The following is a 17,846-nucleotide window of genomic DNA, read 5'->3' on the forward strand; positions in this document are numbered from 1 at the left end:
TTTAATGTATTCTTCTTTTTCCCCTTAACTTTTGTGCATGACTGTTTCTGGTGCATGTTTTCTTCATTTAAAACAGTCCTATCCTTGTGAGGTCTGAGATGTGCTCGTATAAACTTGCTTCTATTCTTTAGCTTCTTTACTATGTTTTAAGTCTTTCTTATAACAAACTTCAGTTATTATTAATCATGTTTGCAGAACCAACTACCGCAGCTGCATGACATGGCGAGCCAGACGCAGCAAAAATATCAGTCGGTAATCGGAAATTTAACCTTTTATTATGAATATTAGCTGAGAAACTTTGTATGGTTGGCGATTAGGGACAGAGAGCACCCAACTTGATATTATTGCGTTTTAATTAAGTTTTTTCTGTTCTTGGATCAGTGTTCCAAGTGCAAGAAAGTTTATACGAGCATAAATTATTTATAATCATAATATCATATGGAACATTTGCTTTCGTACCCAGTAGAAAAAATATTGCCTGCTTCTATATTGAGGGAATATGGCATCTTGAATTATCCCATAGTTTCACATGCCCAATCCAAGTCTGCCTTTCTTGTAGATGCATTCAGCATTCTGTTTAAGTTTCTAAAATTGATGCATGGCAGATGCATGGTCAGCATCATGTGCAGTTCTCTCAGTCATCGGTAGCCCAGCAACTGCAGGGTAGACAGCTTACTTCAGCTGCAATGCATATGAGTCAAAATCAGCTAAACCAAGGAAACCAGCTGAATCGCCAATTGAACCAGTTCTCCAGCCCAGCAAATAGTGCATTATTTAATGCTGCCCAGACGACACCAACCTCTCAGATGGTCAGTTATTTTCAGCCTGTTTATCATATTCTTTTCATTTCTTCTGTTTCCTTCTCATGAATTGTTTCTGATACTAAATCTTTTCATAGTCAACTTAGTACTGATATTCTCCTCTAGGAATCAATCTATTTGTTCTACTTTTTGGTTTTTCTTGATTTTTAGCATAATGTGCTGCTCTGTTCAAACTAGTTCCTTCTTTTGCTCTGTTCTCTGCATCCTCTTTGTCCATTGAAGACATCTTGTATAGGACCTACTTCAGTTGTGGTATTGATGCACATCTTTGTTTAGCATCAAAATTTATCCTTCAGAATGTGCCGTGTTTCCTTCAGGGGCCATCTGATTCGCATTGCTATCTTCAGAAGGGTGTTTGGTTTACTGAACCACCCTTCGGTTTCCGGTTTCTTAAGATTGACATCCAATTCAAATTTATAATGGTTTGCGCAAGTCCGGAAGTACTTTAGAGGTTCAGTACTGTGATGTCGATTCCTTTTACATCTCAAAATTTCTTTCTGAATCTGGGAAAGCACTCGACATTTCCAACTGTGGGTAGAAACTTGAAATTATCTTTTAATTTCGGTACCAATTTTTAATCTGTCAGTTTATATCTGCCTAATGTTTTGATATTTTATGGTTGTTTTATTGCTTGCTGTTTGCTTGCGTATTGTCTGTTTTGGATGTTAGATAGGTACTCCCAATGCATTGCTTCTTGGTTATCTGCAACAAGTTTGGTCACTCAAGCTGTACTTCATTTTCTCTATAGTTAAAATTGTAGGCTATCTTGTCTCATCCTACAGACCTTCTGAAATTTCAGATTCCTAATATGTCAGCTATGATGCCGTCACAATCAATTCTTCCAAGAATGCAGGTCAGCTTCCAGATTTCTTTGGCATCTAAACTTGATGGTTAAGAATGCATGTAAAAAAGATACCATGTGGTAAAATTTGCTTTGACATTCTACAACACATTGTTAATCATGGTTTTGATTACAGTTTGGAATATCTGGTGGAAATAGGACTCTGCCTCCACAAAATCTGAGTGACCAGAGTATGAATTGCTTTCTTCTTCTCTTATATGCTTTTATACCCCCTGATTAAACTGCATTGAGGAGTTATACTGGTTCTAGATATTGTGCTTACTCGGGAAAGTTTGGACTGCTTTCAGTGTTTAACATGGGAACAACAAATGCTGGCAGTATGATGCCAATCCAGCAACAGCAGCAGCATGGCACACAGGGTACATTTGGGAACATGCCACAAAGTGCTCAGAATCTACAGCCTGGCATGCTACCCATGCAAAACACACCACAGAATCATCCCAACTTTCAGCAGCAGAGGCCACAAAACCAGCAGTGATACATTGATGACTAAATTTCACTGTGGATATAAACTTATATGACCAGAAAATGGGGTTGAACATCTTTTGTCACCCTTTATAAGCATTGCTGTCGACATGCTGAAAATTATGTAGCACTAGCATTGACCTTTGTGTTTACTTCTAGTTATTTAGGGGTGGAAGCAATCTCCTGATGAGTTGTTGCTCCAGACCGCACTCTTACACGGTGCCAACTCAAAATGTAGAAATTGGATAATCTAATTTCTGAAAATGCGCTTCGCTGCATGACTTTTTTTGCTATGCTCTTTACAAACCCGCAATGGAGAAAAAATTGCTAACTTGCAATGTGGAAACAGTACTGGTGGGAGGTCAAGGGTGCAGTTGCGTGCTGTTTCATCAAGATGGCACATTGACTAGACCTCTAACAATGATCGTACCTCTAACAATGATCGTATGTTAGCAGATGCCCGCAGCTGTAGTAACCTGCATTTGAAGATGAGGTAAATGATGAATGGGGATACTGCAGAGCATCAATTTGCATACTGAAAGCGCACAAAATGCTAGTTTCTTTAGTCTGGAACACTGAAAAATTCTAAAGTATGCCATGGAGATGTCTCTAATGTCAACATGAAATGATTGAAGTGCAAACAGGCATGGAAAAACAGAGGGCAAGCAACACAAAAGAGAATGTAAAAGAAGAAAAACAAGAATTCCCGATAAGAATCAAATATCCAAACGATAGCATTAGTTGTTAAGAGGAGGGGCAAAAATAGAGTGAAAAATGACTTGGCATGGGGAGGTGGAGAACTCACAAGTCTTGACGACCATGAGCTTTCAGCGTCCAGCTCGCTTCTCTGATCCAATGAAAATGCTGGTGGTGGTGCTGCTAGGTAGAATAAATTTTCATCTGTAAAAGAATGGGCATACCATTCCACAGACATAAAGCTAAAAGGCATAGGCAACAATTGGATTCATCTTAGAGTACCAAATCTCTCTGATTTAGGGGTACATTTACCTGCTCCAAAAACAGAAAGGAATTAAACAAGAAAGATTTCTAATTACCCAACACAATGAGTGTGTTCCAAAGTTGAAACAAGAAATGAGGCATGCAATGCTTTTGGAAAACTTAGGTATAGAATCACTTATAATAGGAGAAGCCAGGATTCTGAAAATAAGCTTAACAGAAGCTAAGCATCCATCTGAAAAGAGTAAACCAAAAAGAACTTCGTGCTTCAGAGAACAAGATAATAAAAGAAGAATAAGAAGCAATAACGGAGGCGAACAGATGATAGAAATGTTTCTAAGGCCTATACTCTAGACTAATTTGTTTGACAAAAGATGAGCTAAATGATAAATACTGTACCTTTAGCAGAGTTGAGTTTAATCTTCTAACCATTAGGGCAGATAAGACTTTGTTGCTCCGTGAGCTGGACATTTTCTCCAGATGAAAAACAAGTTCCTTCACTCATTTTATCAACCCACTGAAACAACAGCATCTGAGAGGTCATCTGAGCTGGATGTGCCAAAGTCCAGAACATCCTCGGTATTATTCAATGAACTGAAACTGGTATAGGCACCAGTATCATGTTCATAGGCCAGTGAATCCTGTGCCAATTTAGGCAACAACCCCAAATTTCTCAACTCAAGAAGCAAATTGTAAGCGGAATCACATGGGAAGTTTTTCACTATTTTATACGTGTGACAGTCCATTTCAATGTTACCATCAACCATTTCTTGCAGGAGATGTTTAACCATGTTGACATTCCTATTCCTACAAAAACCAGACAGTATCATGTTATATGAGTGCTTGTTTGGAAGTACATCCATCTCCTTCATTTGGTTAAACAAAGCAAAAGCCTCTTCCATCTGACCACCCCTGATAAGTCCATGAATGGCGACATTGTATGACACGAGGTCAAGTGGGAGCTTTTCTGCAGCAGCCTTCCTGAATAATCTTGTAGCGTTGCTAAAGCTGCCTGACTTTATGAGCTCATTAATCATTATAGTATGGATGTGAGCATCAGCGCCTGGATAGCTGCGAATAATTCCTTGGTAAACATTAAATGCCTCATTTATCCTACCTAATCTGCACAGTGCACTCAGCACTCCAGCAAAACTATATTTATCTGGTAGAAACCCTCTATCTATCATGTCATTATAAAACTTAACAGCACCATCTGGACAACCAGCTTTGTGGAAATAACTTAGAAGGCAGTTGCAAACTACCAAGTCTGGTTGTATGGCAAGTCCGCTGGTTAAAAGAGGTAGAAGAACATATTGTCTAGACAAACAAATAGTAGAAACAAGTGAGGAAAAAGTATAAACGTCAGGCATCAGTCTTAGTTCTCTCAAGCTAGAGAAAACTTCAAAGGCACTGTGGTACCACCCCATCTTAGAGAGACAATCAATCAATACATTACAAAGAACCAAATCAGGAAAACATCCTTGTGCTTCTAGAGTGCCAAGGATTTCAAATGCCTTGCCAGGCATCCGAGATTCCAGGAATCCTTTGATCAATGAAGTGCACGTAACAACGTTTGGAGAACAACCAATCTCGACCATTTTCTCTAGTAAATAAGCTGCAACCTCAATCTGGCCAGACTTAGAGAAGCCATCTATCAATATGCTCCAAACATTCACAGACACCGGTACACCCAAAACCATCATCATGCCTAGTAGCTGTAACGCCTCCTCCAGCCTAGCAAACTTGCAGAAACAATTCATCACCCATGCATACGTCTCAGGGTTCATATAATAACCCTTCATCAACATACTCTTAAGCACACCTTTAACACTATTGACATCATTGAGTCTGCACAAATTACAAATGGCAATATTAAAACTCAAGAAATTTGGGGCCTGGGTCTCCTCCAAAACCCTGAGGGCCGCATCAACATGCCTAATCTTGAACAATACATCCATAATAATGTTGCGCGCGTATGTATTTGGAATGTAACCATAATTCCTCATCTCTTCAAAAGCCTCCAATACCATATCATACATAGCTCCACACCAGTAAATTCTCATTAAAAGCAACAAAGTTTGCGGCTTTCTGACACAGCCGACAGTCTCCAATTCGTCAAGAATCCGTTTGACATTTCCATACCTGTGGGTTAAATTAGAAACCACGCTTACCATGTGATGAAAAGTGGGTTTATCATGGAAGTAATGTGGTTGGCGTGCGCACCAGAAGAAAAGGCTCAGAGCAATTATATCAGAAGAGCAGTTTTGTAGAGTGGCTAGCACGATTTGAGGACTGAGAAAGGTGTTTTTGGGAGTCTGTCCTAGCCGCTTTCGGTTCCTAAATGATTCGGACGGCAATGATTCTTGAGGGTTGCTGTTCGTGGGGCCTTTAATTGGCGAAGCAAGATGGCGAAGTGCAGCAAAGTACTGTGACTTGGGGGGGCAAAAGGTAATCTTTGCAGGGGATTTGAGCCTCCATCTCCATATCATTTCCCGTTTGTTTTTCCGACCAGTTCAACGGAAACATAAATGACCAAATATCACGTGGGATCCTAAAATCTTTGTTAAAAATTGAAGCTTTTGGTAGTACCTCGCCGCATTGCGGATTGACGACACGACCTTTACTTACCTCCCAAAACTAAGAAGTGAGTTTATTCGTCATCGGGGGGGAAGTTGGGGGTGGGGGAGAGGGTGGAGGCGGCGGACGGCGGCGGAGGTTTGGGTTGAGTGGGAAGGAAGACTGTGAAGTATTCTACAGAAATGAGAAGCGTGATGGCCCATCTTGGCGGAGCCCAAATGGAGAGCAGTAGGTAAATCCAATTCCAAATAGCCCAAGCAGCCCAGATACAAAGCAAAACATTCTAATTGGGATTGAATCGAAGATCCAATCTCTATAATAATGTCAGAATAGAGACTACATAGTCTTTTTGAACCAAATAGGTCTGAGCGTGCTGTTAAGAAGAATACCTAAAAAAAACACAAAGGAGAACAGAATAGAACCAAAGCCTCACGTGATGCTGACAATGGCATGTGAGACTGAAATATCTGATGGCCAATTTTCCACCCATCTATCATGCTTCTCTTAATTCCATCTAAATAAATAGGTGGTCTTGTGAAACAACTGGCATTTGGATTCTTGAATTGCTTGCAGTCTTCTTTAGCTTGACTTACTCTCACAGTGAAGTCGAAGAAGAAGAAGAAGAGAAACATGGGATCCGAGTCGAAGATGGTGCACTCACCCATGGTCACCTACGCCTCTATGCTGTCCCTCCTCGCTCTCTGCCCTCCCTTTGTTATTCTCCTGTGAGTTTCTTGATCCGCTTTTCCTCCATTCTTCTCCATATCTCCATTCAGGATCCAACTACTGGCCCCTGCTGGCGCTGGAATCACTTGAATGGTTTCAGATTAGTGACATATTTATGCAATCGGATTTACCGCCTTGATTTGTACGGTTCATATTAAAACTTGAACTGAACCATAATTGCCCATGACTTATTTCGAAACAAGATGCATGATAGTTTCTTCCGCCCTCATTTCCCCTGTTTGATATTATGGTTGTCTTTATCTGATGAATCTACAAAAACTGCCTCCAGATGGTATACTATGGTACATGCCGAGGGGTCTGTATTGCAAACATGGGACTACCTGAGGCAGCATGGACTGCAGGGATTCATCAGTATTTGGCCAATACCCACTGCCACTGCATGGAAGATCATTGCTTGTTATGCAGCATTTGAGGCTGCACTTCAGCTCTTGCTCCCCGGGAAAAGGGTTGAGGGGCCGATATCTCCTGCTGGAAATAAGCCCGTCTACAAGGTAGTATCTCTAGAAATGCACTTTGGAAGCATTACAAATGACTAGGCAATCACTAATTTTGATATCTTTTATCCTGCAAGATTAAATCAATATAGGAATAATGAATGTTGATTTCTTTTTTCGCTCCAATTTAAGTCTCATGGACTTCTCACCATCTGCTTATTGCAGGCTAATGGCGTTTTAGCATATGCAGTAACAATGGTTACATATGTTGGCCTCTGGTGGTAAGAATTGTCTTCAAGAAACTTTAGCAATTGGCATAGTTCAGTCTTAAGAACTTTCTTAATTGCTTAATAGATATTGGCATTGAGGTGTAATTCTGTTGAAAATGTCAGATCTATATGATCCTTGATTATAAAATCATTTTCATAATTTGCTGATTGTAACTAATGTTTTAATCTGTTGAAATTTTTGAATGGCTAACTTAAATACTTTACTTATAATCTGCTTAGGGGATATGAGTAGTTCTCTTTCTCTGTATTTCTTCATTCACGTTTTCCTTTTTTTTTTGAGAGTTCATTCACCTTTTCCATGGTTGGTTTTTGAGTATGTCTTTGTCCTGTTCTGCAGGTTTGGAATTTTCAACCCCTCAATAGTTTATGACCACCTGGGGGAGATATTTTCAGCACTTATATTTGGGAGCCTTGCATTTTGTGTTTTATTGTACATCAAAGTAAGTTTTTATTGCATTATCCGTGTAAAGTCTAATTTTTTCTTGCTCGCAAGCATATATTTAATTTTCTGACATTCGATTTCCATCCGTTCAAGGGTCAAATTGCACCATCTTCAACTGATTCTGGCTCATCCGGAAATATAATCATTGACTTCTACTGGGTAAGAATTGCAGCTGCTTTTAGGTTATCCTCTACAAAATTAGCTGCTGCCTTATGGACGTTAGCATCAAAGAGAAAGTGAATTTTCTAGAATCCGAGATGGAATTATAGATTTAATGCTCTGCTCTTTTGGGCAGGGAATGGAGTTGTATCCTCGTATTGGCAAGGACTTTGATATCAAAGTTTTTACAAACTGCAGATTTGGGATGATGTCATGGGCTGTTCTTGCTGTGACCTATTGCATAAAGCAGGTAGATTACATTAAATGTTCTGATACTACAGTGTAAACAACCTTTAACTTGAGATTTTTCTTTAGTTTCTACTTTTATTGTCTCCCTCCTCCCTTGTCGTCAATTTTACACGGGAACAAAGTCCAGGAGGCCAATCTCCATCTAATCAGGCAGCAACTATTGCTTATTGTTGCCTACAATGGTTTACTGATGGATCACAACTTCCCGGGTTCTTGAGTTATTTTTTCTGACATTTCGTTGTCCTCAAACACAAGGACCATTTCGCAAAACTCGCTGTTGATCTGTGATTATATATCTTAACTTTGCTCTGCTTTTATTATCTGACATGTTGCAGTTTGCTTAGGATGGGTGTGCTATTTGCTTTCTTTTGCAGTATGAAACATATGGGAGGGTAGCTGATTCGATGCTGGTTAACACTATATTAATGTTGGTGTATGTCACAAAATTCTTTTGGTGGGAAGCTGGATATTGGAACACAATGGATATTGCTCATGATAGAGGTCTGCTTTCTTTTTGCGTTGTATGTATCCTGACTATAGTCCTGTGTTTTGCCCAATACACTGTGACTGTTATGAGTGGTTAATCTTTGGCATCACTGATAATTTCTTGATGCATTGCAGCTGGCTTTTACATATGTTGGGGATGCTTGGTCTGGGTCCCATCGGTGTATACTTCTCCTGGCATATACCTCGTCAATCACCCAGTGACTCTTGGAGTTCAGGTACCTCTAACACCTGTCATAAGGGAATCTGCAATGTGCATAAAACATGGTTTTATAGTGCTGAACAACATCTCCTCTGTCCTAGTTGATTTAAGGATAATATGGATCCACTTGGGATTCAAATTACTGATATCTTCAATTGCAGTTTACTAGCAGTTTTTTGTGATGATATCCATATTCACTCCCAAAGGAATATGATTGGATCTGAGTTCAAACTATATATGTAGTTGTGAATGGTTGACAGATTTTCAAATATTTGTTTCTGCCAGTAAGTCATTGGTTCAACCCAAGAGGGCTACAACAAACAAAACTTAGGAATTTTGCTAACCTTTTGCCATCTGGACAATTGTTTTGGATTTCTGTTAGGGTCCTAGGCAATCATTAAGGACTTATGCTATGGCCAAGAACATTGCAGTTTTGAGTCGTCTTACTTGTATAACATAACTTTACTCTGCCTTAGGTGCCCAGAAAAACAGCATTTCTTTGTGATCTTGCGCGCTTGTTTAGGACTTCTTCCGGACAACTATTGGAACAAGGAGTCATACTCGATGGCATTATACCTAAATTGCAAAATGTTGAAAACTATAACATTATTTAAATAAGTAGCAGTTTATTTTTCTTCCTTGTTTCTATTTTTAGAGTCATCAGAAAGTAATGTTGTCCATTGTCGCTCACTCCTTGTTTAAAAGACTGGAAAGCAGTACTAATTTCTGCAGAAATGGGTTCAGTTCTAACCAAAGCAAAAATTCTGTCACCATGAATGAGCAAAGCAGAACAGCATGCACTCAAAACAAAAAGGATTTTCCTATTACGCACAGTGATATTGATTTCATTGATTAATCTTTCCTAATAATTTTCTTCCCATAAAATGAAGTATACTCTATGTCATATCCTTTCTTGCTCAAAAAGTGAGTTTCATGTCTCTGACATTCCCTTGATTATCCTATTACACAGCTGGCTCTGTATATTCTTGTTGCCGGCATTCTCTGCGTATATATAAACTATGACTGTGACAGACAAAGGCAAGAATTTCGCAGGACAAATGGCAAATGTTTGGTTTGGGGGAAAGCACCATCCAAGGTACTAGTGAAAGCAGTAACTATCTGGGGAGACTATCAAGCTGGCCTGTTGCTCCTAATTTGGGACTTCACCATTACATTTCCTTTGGAATTCTCTTGCCTATTGTCAAAAGAGTAATTAACTTGTTAAATTTTTGTGTAAATAGATTGTTGCATCATACACAACAACTACGGGCGAGACGAAAACTAGCCTTTTGCTGACATCAGGATGGTAAGCTATGTCCCACTTGTATAAGCAGCCAATAACTGTAAAAGGCATAAATTGTCCTCCTATTACTGGTCCTTATCAACCACATTTTCTCTTGGCAAAGTCGAATATCTGTCTAATAAAGAGCCAGTCTAGAAATAAAAGAGCTGGGGTAGGTTACCCTGGACTTTACAAATTGGTTAGTCATGATAGTTTATCATCTGGGCACTGTATTTTATTGCAGCATTGGTTATATAGAACCATTGTCGAGCATGGCATGGTTGTAAAAGAAGCTGGATGGACTATCACATATATTTACTGTTTTTTGTTTGCACAGGTGGGGTTTAGCCCGTCACTTCCATTATGTGCCTGAGATACTAGGGGCCTTCTTCTGGACCCTACCAGCTCTGTTTAACCATGTAAGGCATTATAAGTTATAACCTTCTTGGGTCGCTCTTTCTTCCTAAAAAAGTGTGGAAATTTTTACTTTTTATCTTCTATTCAATTGTCTTCTATTTTACTGGCAGTTTCTACCTTACTTCTATGTGGTGTTCCTTACAATTCTTCTATTTGATCGAGCTAAAAGAGATGATGATCGTTGCAAATCAAAGTAAGCACATATAACCTTCATATTTTGTTAGCATGTTTCTGTGAGATTCTCTGATGTCAACAATTTAAAGATGAATTCCTTATCAGTTTGCTATGACACTTCACAACTTCTATAGTTCATTCGATGAAATTTGTTTTCTTCTCATGATTTTGCTTGTCAGTGCTCTCAAGCTTTGAGCAGGAGATTTCGTGGTTGAATATAAACTTAAGCCATGAGAGTAATATTTTGATGTTGACTGCATATAATTTCTTCTTTTTCTGTTAGCTCCGCTAAACGTAATACAAAGGCCACCCAAACTTCAATTAACGGTGGCAAGGATAAACTTTATATATCGAGCAAGATATGCTAGGCTTTGCCAATATTGTTGTAAATCTCCCATATGGAAAAACTGACCAAATAAATGCTGCTTGGCAGGTATGGCAAGTACTGGAAATTATATTGCGACAAGGTTCCTTACAGGATTGTACCGAGAATTTACTGAGAATCTGCAGTGGTTGAATCGCTGTGTTACCCTAAATCATTTACAAGACGATTTTATGACTTTTGAAGAGTGACAAATAAGACCAGTACTTTCAGTTTTATGACAAGGGGACCTGTAATGATCCAACCGCTGGGTGCTTGATTTTTTGTAGTATATTGTGATCGTAGTGGTTTATTTGGTAAAGGTGAGCATTTTTTATGTGCAATAGACTCTGGAGAAAACTGATTTAACTCCTCTCTATTACCCATTTACTGCCTGAATAGCCAAGGAGATTCATACAATATAAGCTCATCAACAGACACATGCCATTGAAAAGCTCAAATATCCAACATACTATAATCTTAGACAAAAATATTATTGCCAACAAGTTTGCAGTTTTGGCCAGAAAACATCTTTGTTGGATAAATAGCTGTTAGATTCATCTGGAATGGTAAGCTGACACAAACTAGTATACTAATTACGAACATGCTGCTGAAGCATCAAACTGCAGAGAGAATGAACATGATGTAGCTTGCTTGACTGTGTCCCTACTATGGACCATTTGGGACTTTGACTCCACGACTGATGTTAGGAGAGCATTAAAAGCACACATGATACGACACAATACTAGAGATTCCAAATTGAAGTGCAAAAAAATATGAGCATAAATCTCATCCCACCTGTATCAAAACAGGTTGCTTCTGTTATAACTTAGCCAGGTGAAATATTCTGTTTTCATGAGAGTCTCCATTGGTCATCCTTTCATTTTGAAAGCATACAAGTTGTTCCTAGCAATCTAATTAGAAGAGGGTAGTAAAAGAAGCTCCAAAAGCTGCTGAGATAAAATAAAGCAAATTCTGGCGTTCAATGATTAAATAGAATCACCTAAAGATAGAGGAGTACACACGCTCGACACGTGGAAACCTAGTTTCACTTTAATACATGCGAGGTTACCAAAAACCAATGATTAGAAACAACACCAGCATGAAATTCCGAAACAAACAAACAATTACTCATAAAAAATCAAAAAGTGAGTGCTTCCTACCAATGGTCACATAAGCTCACATTGATTCGAGTTGCATGTAAACAACAAATGACATCTCACCCTTGCACAAACAAATCTGGTTAACACCTGAAAAGGGCTGAAATCTAAATCAACAGAATGAGACATGAAAAATCATGAACCAGGAATGATGCATTGTTATCAAGCACCCAATAATTATTTGAAACAAAGAGCAGAAAAAATGAAACATTATGTAGAAGTACTACTCTATGTATCATACTCAATGACTAGTTGCATGTCAAGGACAACTGACAGTAGAATTAATAGGCCATAGTTCAGTAAGACGGAACAAAACAGTTGCAGGAAGAGTCAAAGAGGAAAATTTGGTACATGGACAGCACGCAGTGCAACCAAATATACATAAAAAATTGCTGATTATATCAGTACGACAGATAAAATCAACATAAAAATGAATATCATTTCCATATCTGGATAACCAAACAAAGTAACACATGCCACATATTAGAAAAATAAGACCAAATACTGATACAACTTTGGAGTATGATATTCAAAAAATAAATCTAGGCGAGGAATAATTGGAAAAGTCCTAGAGCAAGTGGCCATTCCAACAGCAAGCTAGAATTCCATCAAGGAAGTTTTTGCCACTGATAGCCAAAATACTAGGTAAAGGTCAGTCCTTTGAAGTAAGACCATTAGCCTTCTATCAGTAAATGACACTTAGTTTATGAAACCAACACAGAAGCAGTAATGCCAAGCACTGGCAGCCATAATTCCAACTTTCTTTCTCCCCTGCTAACATTGAAGTAACCAAAAAAATTAAAGTTACAGCAAAGTCATCTATGATGCTCATGCAGTAGAATAGAAGTCAATAGATAGACTTACAGCATTCTTCATGCCAAATACACTTAAAAACATCATAATCAAACAAATATAGTACCTTGTAGTTGACCTACTTCCAGCAGGAGATATTAGCCTTCACATGCAGCACAATTAGTGATAAACTAACAAACTTTGCTATGGGCTTCAGCCAAATGTTGACAGTTCCATGCAGATCATGATCTCATAGGCATTTCCATCTTTAAGTTACCAAAACTTTCAGCATGCACAAAACTCAGGAATAAGTTCCATGTGGTAGCCCTAACCAAAATATGGGAATTGCCATCTTGGTCATCTAAGTGACAAATCATTACTGTATTTAGCTTAGGTAGTCCTTCTCCATTGCAGTGAATGCTGATTACACATTCTTTATCAGCAAACTACAAATGGAACATTTATGGAACTCATCATCATCATCAATTCAGCCAGTAAAGTGCCCAAGGGAATAGCGCATTAAGTATCTCAAGTAAGCAACTTGACTATAGTTTATGCACAAGATTCAACCTAAACGCTACACTATATTACCAAACCAGTATTTTCAGGAACATTTCACAATGGTAATATTACATAGAAAGGAAATAACTTAACCTAACAAATGCAGATACCAATTTCTCCTCAACAATATGGGTCTCACTCAACCCATTAAACAACCAATTCTACATCTACAAATACAGCCTAGTTGTAGGTACATTCTCAATTACTACTATCGCTATTGTTATTATTATTGGCATCATTGTTATTGTTAATCCCATGGTGGTTATTGTTGTTCCCAGGCCTCCTACTCTTTAGCTGCGAAAGCTCCAGCTGTGTCTTCATGAAGTACTGCATCCTCTGCAACTCCAGCTCCTTGGCAAACTTCATCCTCTGCTTCTCCATCTCGACCAACTGCTGCAGCTTTGCAGTCTCCGCATGCTCATAGGCCTCTCCAAATTTCAGAATGGCCCGAGTCAGCTCCCTCATAGAATTCCCCCAGTTACTCTCCTTGTTGCTGCTTCCATTTCCTCCCTCACTTTTCTTATTTATCATACCATGCCTAGCAGCAGTAGCATTATTCAAGATTGGGGTTTGCCTCTGGATCCTCGGTCTCCTATAACTCTCAGGAGGCAAACCATCAGAAGATTCCAACGAATTTTCCGGTTCAGACTCATCATCTGAATCGACAAGAGGCCTTTTTCGATTTGGCTTCTGCTGAAACCTGTCCTGGGGTACAGTAGACGATCTAACCCCAACAGGAATCCCCATAGGGAGCCTGTGGTAGGCATTATTAGGATCGGCGGGGGAGGGAGTGGAGGAGTTAATTTTAGCGGTGGGGCCGATCAATTCATCGAGCTTGTCAAAAAAGCGCCACTTACTGGGAGCACCACCTGAGGCGATCTTGGCCTTCTCAATCTTGTACTTCTTCTTAACAGTATCAATCCGATTCTTGCACTGGATATCAGTTTTGGGGGTTTTAGTATAATCCTCTCGGCTGCTAACAATGTCAGCTACATCTTTCCAGTGTTTCTGCTTGAGATTACCGCGGCTGAGCTCCAAGTACCTTTCACCCCAAGCGTCGATGAGAACAGCAGTGGCGCCCTCGCTCCAGCAATCCTCACGGCCACCGCCGGAGCCGGGGGTTTTGTGGTGCTGAATGGGGAGAGCTAAGGTAAGGCAGTTGGAAGAAGGAGGTGGGGCGGCGGCGACGGTGACGGTGATCCTGCCATTGGGAGTAGGGGAAGGGTGGGACTGGATTTCATCATCGTCTTCCATGTTAGATCTGGATCTGGAGGGGGAATCAGGGTATGGTTAGGTTGACCGGCGGAAGGGTTGGGGTTTTGAAGTAGGATGGAAAGGAATGGAGGGGGGGGTGGGGGGCCGCCCCCCCCCCCCCCCCAAATTTTTCCTTTTCTTTCTTTCTTTCTTAAAAGAAATTATTAGACCCAGAAACTATTTTCTAATACATTATTATTATTATTGAGTTTGGGCCCCCAAAGCATAATTGAGTCAGAATTGAGGGACTTCAACTGAAAATCCATCCAATTCCATTCCATCCCCCTTTTTTATTTTCTCATACAAAACAAAGCCCTAATAATCCCATCTCCAACAACAATCGATCGCTTTTTCATTTGCAGGCCAGAAATTTTCTTCTTTCCTTCCTTCCAGGTATGTATGTATGTATGTATGTTCACAACTGCACCTCCCCCCTTCACTCACTTCTCACAACTACACCTCCTTATGCTATTGCTATTTTTGGATCTTCAATCCCTCAACAATTCACTCTTATCACGCTCGCAATCCCCATCTTCTAATAAATATTATTTTAATTCCCTCCAATTTATGTTCTTCATCTATTCATATCCATATCTATTGCCTCTACTCTATTCTTTACGCAGGAGAAATGTCTGCATATGATAACGTTGTCGGTGGGAAGCTGAAGCTTAAGGGCAAGGCTCTGGATGTTAAGGCTGGAGGGATGAAGAAAAAGAAGAAGCAAAAGAAGCAAATCACTCAGGCTGTAGAAAGTGAGTAACTAACTTCTTTTTCTTTTTTTTCACCCAAGGAGTGAGTCTGGGCGGAACTTCTGCTCTCCGGAGGAAATAGGCATTTCCGTTTTGTTGTAATTATTTAAATTATACTCTGAGTATCATTCTTATTAGTTATGGCAACAACTTGTTTGGACGGACAAAAATTAGGTGTTCTGCACTTATACTCATTCAACCCCTTTCTATTGTCTACTTGTACCTTGCATTTTTGTTTATGTCTTGGGGGATCCCCACCAGATTTCATAATGCCAGCCAAGTAGGTCATGGCTTACGTGAAAATTTGTGGAATTATCTTGCTTTTATTTATATGACTGGACACATTGTTGTAACTGTTACCTGCATATATTTTGGGCAAGGAGCAAGTAACTGTTATATGTTAGCAGTAAAATTGCTCTTGTGGGTGCCAGTGCTTGGGCGTATTTGCATGTGTGTGGATCCGGCTACAACTTTGTATGCATTGAGTATTTTGAAAGGAGTCGGGGGTTGAGTTGTTGCCCCATAGTGTTCTTTTTAGAGTGTCCAAGTGAAGATGATGATATAGGGACTGTTTGCAAAAACTTCTCCTTTTAGAGAAGTGATTTTTATAGGAGAATCAAAATTAATATTTATAAAAAAAGTGAAAAGCAGGTAGAAGCTAAATTAGATAGTGTTTGAAGAAAAATCACTTCTAAGATAAATTTAATTGATGAAAGAATGTTTTGTCCCTATGTGTTAAAAAGATACTATTTTTTTTCTTATTATTTCACTTCTTGTTTCTCAATAATAATTATTTTTCCACAAAAAATCATAAACTTTATCTCGACGTATTTCATATTTATGTTTTTAAAAATATTAAAAAGAATATGTTTAATTTAATAATGCTCCCAGTAATTAATATAATTATTCATTCATATACAATAATTAAACTTACATGATTGCAAAAAATAATTATTTTATTAATTAATCAAATAAGAATATGTGAATGAAATAATAAATTAGATGATATAGTGCATAAAATATAAAAAACTTAAAATATTAAATATATGAAAGTGTATATTTAATTATTGTTAAAATTTAAATTATTTGAAAACTCTGTCATCAACTTTAAATATGGAATTTTAAAAATAAATTAAAAACAGTAAAGCTGAACTAAGATTATTATAATAAGAGTAAAGTAGTCAAAAACAAAGCTGGATTTATTTACAAGAAAACCAAAGCAACTAAAAGGCCCCCATGATGCTTTTAGCTTTTGGTCTAAAAGCACTTTTCTCAGCCGTTTCAGAAGGAAGCAGGCATCCAAACACTTTAAAAGTGCTTTTAGGGAGCCAGAAACTGAAAAGCGCTTTTTTGAAGCGCTCACAAACACTCCCATAGTTGTGCTTCAGGAAGTGAAGATTTGAGGTGCCTTGTTTTTGCTGCATGCTTTTCGAATAGTTTCTCCTTTTCTTGGTTTCTTCTCATTTTTCTTATCTCTTCTTTACTTGTTCCTCATGCTATGTAGGTGAGAGTGCAGAGGTGGTAACGGATTTGAACAAGGAAGAGGCTGCTGATGCTAACAAACCCATTGGAGATGGGAGCTCCACCCATTGGGATGATCAGCTAACCCCAGCTGAGAGACGCTACATGGAACAAAGAGAGAAAATTGACTCTCATAAGCTGGCAAAGACCTCTAATAAATCGCACCGTGACCGTATTCAGGATTTCAATCAGTATCTTGCAAATATGAGTGAGCATTATGACATTCCTAAAGTTGGCCCAGGCTAAAATGATTGAGTTCAGACCGCTGAAGCGTCCTACTTCTTTCCCTTTTCCTATTTGATGCCACTTCCAGAGTTCTTCTGCTGATTTTCCATTACTCTGATCTGATGTTTTCTCTTACAAATTAATTTTTCTGCTGTAAACTTGTTCATATGTCGTTCTCTTGTATAACTGTCGAGGTTGATGAACCTGCATGTCCCATATATTGTACGAAGTTTGACTTGATTTTCTTTTAACAGTGCTATGAGTTCTCTTGAAATCAATGGTATAACATTCTGTTCAAAACTCCATTGGGAAACCATCACCTATTGGTATTTGCACAAAAGATATCTTTTTGAACTTTCACCTGGTGAAATTACGTAACTCATGAATCAGTTTTCAGCCTTTTGGCATTGAAATCTTGCAGTGTCTGCTATAATCCCCCCACTAAGGATACCTCCAACCCCCAAATCTATTGTGCTCCCTATTACCAGCAATGCTGTGGTTAATTCTAGGGAGTCATCGCGCTTACTGCCCTTGTACACAATGATGCCTTATTGTTTAGATGCTCGATGCGTGAATCTTTAAGTGCTGCACAAGGAACACAAATGACAGCATTTGGGGATTGACAAGGTAGGTATAGACAT

At 38.9% G+C, this 17,846-nt stretch overlaps 5 protein-coding genes across 6 annotated transcripts in view; 3 read left to right on the forward strand and 2 right to left on the reverse strand.

The window, feature by feature from the left end:
- The window catches only part of LOC105157930 (mediator of RNA polymerase II transcription subunit 8), a 5,751-nt gene extending 3,312 nt beyond the window's left edge, over positions 1-2,439 (forward strand). The window contains exons 8-12 of the mRNA XM_011074466.2: positions 196-252; positions 606-809; positions 1,621-1,674; positions 1,799-1,853; positions 1,971-2,439. Of these exons, the coding sequence (XP_011072768.1) occupies positions 196-252; positions 606-809; positions 1,621-1,674; positions 1,799-1,853; positions 1,971-2,161 (561 nt within the window). The 3' untranslated portion in view covers positions 2,162-2,439. The remainder of the gene's footprint in view (positions 1-195; positions 253-605; positions 810-1,620; positions 1,675-1,798; positions 1,854-1,970) is intronic.
- LOC105157929 (putative pentatricopeptide repeat-containing protein At1g16830) lies at positions 2,483-6,054 on the reverse strand. Of its 2 annotated transcripts, XM_011074465.2 has the most exons (3): positions 3,505-6,054; positions 2,954-3,156; positions 2,483-2,624 (listed from the first exon to the last, which is right to left on the reverse strand). In XM_011074465.2, the coding sequence occupies exon 1, from the start codon at positions 5,592-5,594 to the stop codon at positions 3,615-3,617; it is 1,980 nt and encodes a 659-aa protein (XP_011072767.1). In that variant the 5' UTR covers positions 5,595-6,054; the 3' UTR covers positions 2,483-2,624; positions 2,954-3,156; positions 3,505-3,614. The 2 variants fall into 2 exon arrangements, with proteins under 2 accessions (XP_011072767.1, XP_020548206.1); XM_020692547.1 differs by lacking the exons at positions 2,483-2,624; positions 2,954-3,156 and adding an exon at positions 3,175-3,340.
- On the forward strand, positions 6,183-11,316 carry LOC105157928 (7-dehydrocholesterol reductase). The gene is made up of 13 exons (XM_011074464.2): positions 6,183-6,407; positions 6,698-6,920; positions 7,089-7,144; positions 7,491-7,593; positions 7,689-7,754; positions 7,891-8,004; positions 8,378-8,504; positions 8,625-8,725; positions 9,680-9,805; positions 9,951-10,015; positions 10,329-10,410; positions 10,519-10,601; positions 11,016-11,316. The coding sequence occupies exons 1-13, from the start codon at positions 6,313-6,315 to the stop codon at positions 11,080-11,082; spliced, it is 1,308 nt and encodes a 435-aa protein (XP_011072766.1). The 5' UTR covers positions 6,183-6,312; the 3' UTR covers positions 11,083-11,316.
- Positions 13,460-14,809, reverse strand: LOC105157927 (trihelix transcription factor ASIL2). Its single transcript, XM_011074463.2, has one exon. It carries the CDS (start codon positions 14,708-14,710, stop codon positions 13,655-13,657), a length of 1,056 nt encoding a protein of 351 aa, XP_011072765.1. The 5' UTR covers positions 14,711-14,809; the 3' UTR covers positions 13,460-13,654.
- On the forward strand, positions 14,946-17,488 carry LOC105157926 (protein FAM32A-like). Its single transcript, XM_011074462.2, has 3 exons — positions 14,946-15,103; positions 15,334-15,462; positions 16,964-17,488. Exons 2-3 carry the CDS (start codon positions 15,339-15,341, stop codon positions 17,224-17,226), a joined length of 387 nt encoding a protein of 128 aa, XP_011072764.1. The 5' UTR covers positions 14,946-15,103; positions 15,334-15,338; the 3' UTR covers positions 17,227-17,488.

The sequence above is a fragment of the Sesamum indicum genome, linkage group LG3 (assembly GCF_000512975.1).
Source record: "Sesamum indicum cultivar Zhongzhi No. 13 linkage group LG3, S_indicum_v1.0, whole genome shotgun sequence".
NCBI classification, from domain to species: Eukaryota; Viridiplantae; Streptophyta; class Magnoliopsida; order Lamiales; family Pedaliaceae; genus Sesamum; species Sesamum indicum.